The sequence below is a fragment of the Bombus bifarius genome, unplaced genomic scaffold, assembly GCF_011952205.1.
Source record: "Bombus bifarius isolate JDL3187 unplaced genomic scaffold, Bbif_JDL3187 scf7180000010231_frag, whole genome shotgun sequence".
Taxonomy (NCBI): domain Eukaryota; kingdom Metazoa; phylum Arthropoda; class Insecta; order Hymenoptera; family Apidae; genus Bombus; species Bombus bifarius.
In genome coordinates, this window is record NW_022885571.1 from 10,334 (window position 1) to 19,441 (window position 9,108).

The 9,108-nt window shown below is 40.6% G+C and overlaps 2 protein-coding genes across 3 annotated transcripts; both read right to left on the reverse strand.

Moving 5' to 3' along the window:
- Positions 1-2,877: 2,877 nt before the first annotated feature.
- On the reverse strand, positions 2,878-4,156 carry LOC117216139 (glutathione S-transferase-like). The gene is made up of 2 exons (XM_033462654.1): positions 3,991-4,156; positions 2,878-3,017 (listed from the first exon to the last, which is right to left on the reverse strand). Exons 1-2 carry the CDS (start codon positions 4,154-4,156, stop codon positions 2,878-2,880), a joined length of 306 nt encoding a protein of 101 aa, XP_033318545.1.
- Positions 4,157-5,965: 1,809 nt separating this feature from the next.
- Positions 5,966-6,887, reverse strand: LOC117216140. 2 transcript variants are annotated; one of them, XM_033462655.1, is made up of 2 exons: positions 6,736-6,887; positions 5,966-6,531 (listed from the first exon to the last, which is right to left on the reverse strand). In XM_033462655.1, exon 2 carries the CDS (start codon positions 6,518-6,520, stop codon positions 5,966-5,968), a length of 555 nt encoding a protein of 184 aa, XP_033318546.1. In that variant the 5' UTR covers positions 6,521-6,531; positions 6,736-6,887. The 2 variants fall into 2 exon arrangements, with proteins under 2 accessions (XP_033318546.1, XP_033318547.1); XM_033462656.1 differs by having other exon boundaries at positions 5,966-6,527; positions 6,732-6,887.
- Positions 6,888-9,108: the final 2,221 nt, after the last annotated feature.

Here is a 9,108-nt window from a genome sequence, read left to right on the forward strand (position 1 = left end):
CGAAGGTGCGATCCAATTGGATGTGGATGTAATTACACCTTGAAATACCTTTCGTCATCGAGCATTTCCAATTCCCCGCCGAGTGTCCTCCATTTTTGCGCTTAGTCTTTACGCTCGATATCGTCGCGATTTGCAAGCACTCGCTAGCAACAGAATGTGCGATCGTCGTCGCGCGTCGCCGTTTCGACAGAATTAACGTCGTTGGAATCTCACAACGATTGAGAAACCGCATATTTACTTCGCGCGAAAACCACGATGAACGAGTTATGTCTCGTTCGGGCTAATTTCTTTGAAGTAGTCAATGTGTCGATTTTTAATTTATGCTTCAAATATGTAATATCGGAAAATAAGGATAGAAATTTTTTTCCGATTACTTACAATTTATTAATATTAAATTGAATATACAAATATAAATTGGACAGAGAACGATATTTATTTAACGGAAACTAAATGCACTACTCGTATCTATATCAAATAACTTTACAGTTATTTGATCACTCTCGTCACAACGAATCTAACACACACACTCTCTCTCTCTAACAACTCTATCAATTCTCACGACTCTACTCTTCGACGACTCGAAACCTCTAACGACTCTACTCTTCGACGACTCAATTAGCTCTGATCTTCGCCAATACACTCCTGCTCGGTCGTGCTCGCTCTTGCTCTCGTCCTCACACACACACACACACGCACACTTTTCGGCTCACATACTCTGGCCTCTCGATTGCCACTCCTTGAAATGTGGAACCGTACTTCTGTTTTGACGCTGCTTATCTTTTCTCGCGTCACTGTTACTAGGCGCTCTTGGATGTAAACAAACCACAAAAGACGACGTACACGGTGTTTTCTAATTTCAGCCGATCTCCAATCAAAGCTATTCTACGATATTACAAATATTAAGAATCGAAGAGCCAGTGTGGAGAATTTGAAGGGTTGACTCTGAGATTTGAGAGTAATTTCAGAGAATAGAAGCTTAATTCCTGCGATTACTTCCTTCACATACTTCCCCTTTTCGGATCTTGACACTACGCAAGTCTCTTTCGGTCGTGCCGTACACCTCGCTGCAATATGTCCAAATCTGCTGCACTCGGAACACCTAACACCTTCTCCCCTCTCCGGACACTTAACACTTAGATGACCTCACTACCGCAAATGAAGCATCTTCTTTTCTTCATTGCATCTACAGATTGACTGGGCTTCCCGTTCTTCTGGGTTTTAGCCGGCTTCACAATCGACTTTGCTCTGCGACTCTTCTGCTCTTCGTACATCACTAACCTCTTCCTCAACTCTTTGACGTAGCACCGTACAATATAGCCTTATTGTTCTCATCGTCTATTATTCCATCCACTATGTATTCCACCTTTGCTTCCTCCTCTATGTCCACATGGCTGGCTATTTCGAGCATGCGGACATGTAAGCCAAACATGCTTCATCACTCTCCTTTTTTGTTTCTTCAAGTTTCTGATGTACTTGCCTACTGTTGACTTTCCTCGAAAATTCTTTCACTAGCCCCCTCTTCAACTCATGCCAAGTCCTGGCATGACACTCGAAGCTCGCAAATATTTTCGCTGATCCCTTCAGCAGCTTCCTGGCGTAGACTGCCTTCTGCCCATCCGACCATATGCACGTATCAGCGACTTCCTCGAACGACTCGAACCATCGTTCGACATTTTCACCTTTGTCGCCACTAAACGACTCTAATGCATCTCCGACGTCTCTAAAACTCAGTGTCGAACCAACACATGCCCTTCGACAATATTCATCACGGTCCTGATACACCCTTCGCGTATCTCTCTTGTATCCTCTTGCGTTTTTCTTCCGACGTCGCTTTCTTCTTCCGACGATATGTCGTTACCATCCATGGCCGCTTGTAGCCATGCGCGTAATTCTACTTTTCTTCCCGTCGTTTTTAAACCCAAACTAGCGAGGCGCTCCTTCAACTCCTTCATATTCATTTTCTCAACATCTTCATCTTCGTTACAATCACGCTCAGCTCTCTGTACGTTTCCTAAATCTCGTTGACCGGTTAGCTCTTCACCGCCCGTCAATCCCTTAGGATACGATTGTCCAGCCCTACACGCCCGATTCAGCCTTGCAATTAGCACTGACCTCGCACCCGATATAGGGAGGTTCATTCGCGCGAGCTTACTCCTCAGCTCCTCCAGCGTCGAACCCTCTTCACCCGACAATCGTTCGTCCCCAACGTTTGCCATTTTTCACACTACACAAACTTAAACAGTCAACGATATCGTCTTTTACCGCACCGCGTACCGGTAAATTCACAACTAGCTCGAATAGCTCTGTTAAACCGTATCGTTTTCTGTCTTGTCCAATCCCGGACGAGCCCCCAAAAATATGTAATATCGTGATATAATGTATTTACAAGGAGTGGACAATAGAGATGTTAATCAGACAGAAAAAGACGATTGTTGTTCGACCTGAACTATTCACACCAAATGTACAGAAAACAGCGCAACTAAATAACTAGATAGCGACTCGACTTTTACCAAAACGCAATCAACACTCTCTCGGCAACGCCACTCGCAAAACTCTGTCCTCGCTCAACTCGCACTCGGCTCCTCGACTCACACTCTGTTTCTCGACTCACACTCTGGCCGTTGTCGCATTCTATTGCCTTTTTCCTAGGCCCACCGCACACGTGTTCTGCAGACGCTCGTAGCCAGGGTCACGTAGGTCTTTTCCACGAAACTATGCACTTGAAAAGACCGATGACACATTGATGGGCTCGACGGCGCCTCGGCTCTCGCGACATTGTTCATAGTTCGCCCGATATCTCTTAGGCCTTTGTTCCACGATACTACATATATATATACTGGTGTACTGGTCATCATTTTTCCACACGTTTTTAGCTTTTTAGCTGTTTGTGTATGGGCGCCTAATCAGCCAATCAGAAATAGCCGGTATTCTATGAATCCTTTTCTTCAATGCTCGAAGAGCTGGATATTTATCCAAAGCTGATGCCCCAAACATATACTCGAAATTTTCAAGGGCCGCTGCAAACACGAAGTCCGCCCATGACGTCTGAAAAAAGGTTTGTATACATTTATTTTGTACCTCCTCTATTAAACAATTTTTTTAATTTACCTTGAAAAATGTGAAAAATCGAACTCTTAACTAAAGATCACTAGCTTTTTAGGAAGAATTTGGATTTTTATTTTATTGTCAGAATTTAATGGATAATTTTAGAAACTTCAACCTTTGGAGGTATTTGTTAATTAAAAATGACAAAACTGGTATTATGTTAAAAAGAGTAATGTGTATCCTGAATCAATGTCGAATGGAAATTAGACAGTTCTATAAAAATAATCCTTCTCACGATTCCACAACTTCATAGCTTAATTAAATACAATTCTTCGGCGATATAATTACAAATACATTTACAGGACTTGTGTAATATGATAAATATCTCGTTAAAGAAATTGAAATCGTAAATTCCGCGGATAACCAGCGTTTATCATATAGAGACAGGGATTTGCAAAGAATAAAAGTTGTAGAACGTTGAAAGGCGTTGAGAGAAACGTGATGTTATCCCGTTATTCGTTAACGCAACGCAGTTAAAAAAAATCCCGTAGGAAGATTACGATAATGGATAACCTGAGTCGAGTGTTTGTCGGGGGATCTAAAAGATTCTTTCGAGTTGAGCGTCTGAGATTGCAGAGAAGAAAATTTGGAAGCCATCGAATTCGTGATGTCGATAGAAATCTTCAGTTGGAATCGTTGTATCATAACGTAGTATGCTTATTGTCGATAAGACTTTACTAAACTAAAAGTGACTACTAAAAGTTTCTATCCTCTAAATTCTATCTACGATTCTATAATCTAAAAACTGACTTTTGCAAACAAACTGTAACATTCGTTTAACGGAAAGACATACGTATCTTGTTTGTACTCGTCTTTTCACAATGAATTCTTGAACGTCTGTCTCTGTGGTGAGACAAATGCAAAGTCATCTCATCAGTTACTCACCTTGCTTCAAATCTCCAAGAGTATCGACGAGCACGTCGCATATCATCGCATCCCATTCGTTCCTTCCCATTAGATCGTACTTCTTCGCCAAGTATCGCGCCACAGCGTTACTCTGCGCTACCGGTGTCCCGTCTATCTCCAGCACAGGCCGCATTTTATAAGGCATTGCTAAGAACAAACATGGCTCATATGAACACTGTGTAGAGGGAAACGATCGATAGGAAATCACAACACAGCGTCCGAGGCCGTTGCGTTCTTGTGAATAGATGAATCGAAATCATTTCGGTTTTAATCAACATGGCCTAGTAAAGAAATACAGAAATGTCTTCTTTCTCCTTTTTTCTTTTCTTACGATTACGATGGACAGGGTATCGCGTGTTTTTGACTGTTGGGAAGAACCTAAAGTTTTTAAAATCAAGGATAAAAGATCGAGTATAAAATTTGTAATTCTCACGGAAAGGAACGAATCTGTCTGATGCGGTGTACTGAATGTACGAGGAACGATCAGTATCGTTTTGCGGGAAGACCTTATGCAATGATAGTGGACTTACAACTGCGAATAAAAAATTCACGTCGCATAATACCAGACACGGAAAAAATATTAGAAAATGTACACGGTTCTTGTAATGAAAATTGAAATGCAAGGAATATAAATCGAATGTCTCTTGCGAACGTAATTTTGTGTTTTACACCGACAGGATTGATTTACAGACTTACGTTGATTTTTGGTTTCTCTATCTGCAAGCGACATATAAGATTATATCGAAGACTATGCTGCGTAAAACTTTTATTATACTATTTACGATATAAATGTCGCAACGGAAGATCGAATTTTATGTCTGCTTTGTTCTTTCGACTTTTTAGCTATGTTCTTGTTCATTTCCGAACTGATTTCAATTTTTTATCCCTTTTTTCCGACAAGTCCTAAAAAGTTTTTAAATTAACGAGAAACGTAGAAGTATTTTTGTATTCCTATTTTAAGTCACCTATTTACGGTTTTCTCAAAATATTCGAAATGCTTCGATTCATTGAAAACAATAAAGATTGCAACACAAAAATTCGAGAATCGTAAGTGAATTAAGTTGGTATTGGATAAACACGATATTACGGAAGCAAAACTTAATGAAAAGTTCGACTTTATTCCGTATGAAATTTTACTTTAAGTAAGTTTAGCCTGCACGTGAAACGAAAGTTTTATATACAGAAAAGTTTGAGTAAATGGTAGATACCTGAGAGATGAACGATGAAAGTAAAAATCGATTCTTCACGCTTACAATCCTTGTATTCAGGCCAGAGTTCTTCGGGGATCCTCTCGTCGGTATACTCGATGCCAGTATATGCAAATATGTACCGTATATGTTCGGCACGACCACGGGCATTGAAGTAGATTAGTTTGTAGGTAGGTTCGTCGCTCATTTTCCTTGCTCTGTCAACTTATCGAGAAAAATGTTACAATTAACTCGTGTAATTAACAGACTGTGTGCGTGCTTGTGCTGCTATCTCCCCATTTTAATTGATTCTTCTTTTTTTTCTTTTCTTACTCAAGCGTTCCTACGTGCTCGAAGTATATTTTTTCCTCTGAAAGTTTTTTTTTTCTTTACTGAAAACTCACTCGCAAGATCGTAACCACGCACTAAATATCTTGCAAAACTAGTAACCACGCTCTGCTACCATGTTAAGGAAATTCGAGGATTTGGGAATACAAATTATTGACGATATTTCCCACACAACAGTTATACATCTATATTCCACTCTGAAGAACGTCTTGCACGCACGCTGGTCGCCAACCGACTATTCTAGATTCTTCTAACATCTGGCAACAGTCTTTTGTCTCCACTAAGTCCTTGACGCCCTCTAACCCTTACACACACACTCTCATGTACAGTGTAAATGTATCACTTCCCTAACAAAAGCACAACGCTTTTGGTGGTGCAGCCGGTCGGCTTTCCTCCGGGCGTCGGGGGTTCTCCTTCGGTTACCACTTCGCCCTCTTGCGGCATTCGAATGTCGGATGTCTGTAAATACCGCAGTGGCCACACCTGGTCCAGGGGGCGGGTGACCTGCCTCGTTTGTTTCCGGAGCTCGCTAATGACCTCCACGGCGGGGGCGTTGGCCACTCCGTGTATAGGAAGGGCTTCATTTCTCTTTGGAATTGTTTCACCGACGTGATGTCACTCGTGAGCGCTAGTCGTTTAAAACGTTCATCGCGCGAGCCCAGCAGATGGAGGGCGGTGGCGGCGAGTACCTCTTCCCTGGTTGAATTTCGCCACTTCGACCCGAGGAGGATGATGATACCATTTCCGTACGCTCCTGGTGTTTCGCCGTCCCGCGGTAGTTCCTCGGCTACCTTGATTAGCGACGCGGCTGCTACTTCTTGGCCACCGAAGTGCGCGGCGAATTGTTCCTTAAAATCTGGCCAGGTGAGCTCGTCGCCGTTCATTATCTGCGTAAGCCAATACGCTGCCGGACCCTCTAGGGCACGGTTTAGGGCAGAATACAGTGCGCTGTTTTTCAGGCGGTGGTCCCTCATGAGCAGGCCGACGGCTGTGCACAGGCGGCTGGATCTGCGTCCGCGGCTTCGGGGTTGAAGCGCGGTAGCGATACCCAGGTTGCCCGGTGTCCTTTCTTCTTCCTCTTCTTCTTGCCTAGCGACCGCTTTAGTGCGCGCACGATACTCTTACGATCCCGTGCCGACAACGTGTGTTCGGATGCCACTTCTGATGTCGAGTCTGAATCCGAATCCGAGCTCGAGTCACATTCCGAGTCCGAGCTCGAGGCGCCCTCCCGGGCAGGGCTCGCGGGAGATTGCGATTCCGTGTTGGAGTTCTCCATCGTCCGGTCGCGGGTGGGGTACCTTTATTGTCGATAGTGACACTAGTGACGAGGGCCTCAGGCTTGATAACGAATCCGCGGCCAACGGGAGGACTATAATATAAAAAGCAACAGGAAACACGAAATAATATAATTCTGACTAGGACAACATAAACGCAAGAAGTGTTGATATTGAAAAAAATATTTAATTTTGTATATAAATATTTTCATATTTAAAAAAGTTTCCGGAAGCAGGAAGATTTAAAAACAAATAATATCATAAACCGAATGTTTCATGATCCTTTTCTAATTAGAGTGTGTGACAGCATGTGAGAACGTTTCTTAAAAATATGACTTATTGCAAGTACTTAATCGCAATTATAAACGATTAAGACCTTCTCACAACGAGGCAATCTGTCCAAAGTATAAAACTCGTTATACTTGATGAGAAATCATATCTCTACTTAGGTTTCATTTCGTTTCATCGCGTTCATAAAAAGTGAATTTGTATGAACACATCGTGCAATTTAGTAATTAGGACCGTTGATCTCGCTGCAACATAGATGGATAGAAAAAAGCCATTTAAAATGATACAACGTCGGGAAGACAATTATGAAAATTATAAATGGAACACAAGATAAAATTGTTTAAGATTAATTCTTCTTTTTTTTTTTTTTTTTTTTAATCGCGAGTGTTTGCAAACGAAGTTTCAATCTGTTTACAATGATAGCAATGAGAGGAGGATGTCTATGAAAGTTATAAATGCGATATTGAATAACATTTCTGCGAGTAGGTTTGTTTTTCGTTACAAATGTTTTTTAAACGAATCTGCAATCTGTTGGAAACAACGGAACAGTAACGGGACGACTGATAGGGAAATAAGAAAGATCGCGTTTTATTTGAACAGACAAATCTTTGAAATCTATTCGAAAGTCTATTTGAAATGGTACGAGCTCGAAAAGAACGGTGAATACTATAGAAGAAGGATTAATTAAAATTCTTATTAATCTGTACGCTTTGTATATTAAATACCTTGATCGATGCCAAGATGACAAATTATTATACAAAAGAGTGAAGTATCCACGTCTGACATTAATATTGAGTATTACCATTACTGTAATTTAATTTTTAACCGATCCTGAAAATTCCTTAGAACGTAAAAAGTATAAAATGTTACTGTGCATTTCAAGATTAAATGCACTGTAATTTAGAAACAGTTATGAAGCGGAAACAAATAATTTATTCAGAATAAGAATTCTACGTAATCATGTTAAAAGAAAAAAACGTACTTATAACGCGTTTAAACTCCAAATATGTAAAGACAATAAGGGAAAAAAATTAAACGAAGAATCGTATTTTTTGTAAATTCACACAAGATTTTTTCCAAAAAAAATTGGCCTGTACCAATATTTTTATTTGTCGTTACAAGTTACGAGGGTATTAAAAAATTGGCCACGAATGGACCAGAGATAAGAATTTATCAGACTTGCTCTCGTAAATTTCAAGACGTTGCATCGGATATTCTTGAAAATCTTTGGACAATGGCCTCGATATTTCGCAGCTTCTATCCTCGAAGCGGAAGAACTCGGCGTTAAAAGCGACAGAACTGGAGAAACCCGGTGACCGCGAGCCTTTCACGCTCTCGACAGATTTCTCATCCCTCGTAATCCTCCCAGTGTCACCCAATTTCCACCCTCGTATTGCGATTTGTTGCTTCCAACGAGGCGACACCTTGTCTTGTGATTTCCTTTTTCGTCGCGTGAAACACGACCGAACACTTGTTCAAACACATAATTCATATTTATCTAACTCGACAAAACGCCGTGTCATTGAAACAATAGCATTCTTTGGCTTTTATGTAAATTCCAATAAATTATGATAATGTTCGTGGAGACATTATTGCTACCTATTTTATCTGTCGTGATCCAAATTGATTTGTGGCTACGTATGTATATATATATATATTTGTATTTTCTTTTGTTCTTTCTTTTTAATTTATGTGATCTGAGAATTACATTTCTGAGAGTTCGGTGAAATTCGATGCTTTATTTTTATCAGTAGAATCTTCCTTGTCATTGTCAGAGCGCAGACGTTTACGCGTTTACGGAAAGTTTAAGGATACAAAAATACAGAAAAATGTAGAAAATATGCAAGAATATGTAAAATATCGAAAGTACAGTACTTCTAATAATACTTAGTAGCATGCTTACAAACAAATTTCTTTTGTATTTCTTGAAATTGCGTAAAGATTCGCGGTAATTATCGGATTTTTGTCCTCTTTTATCTGCTTTTTTTTATTCGCAACTT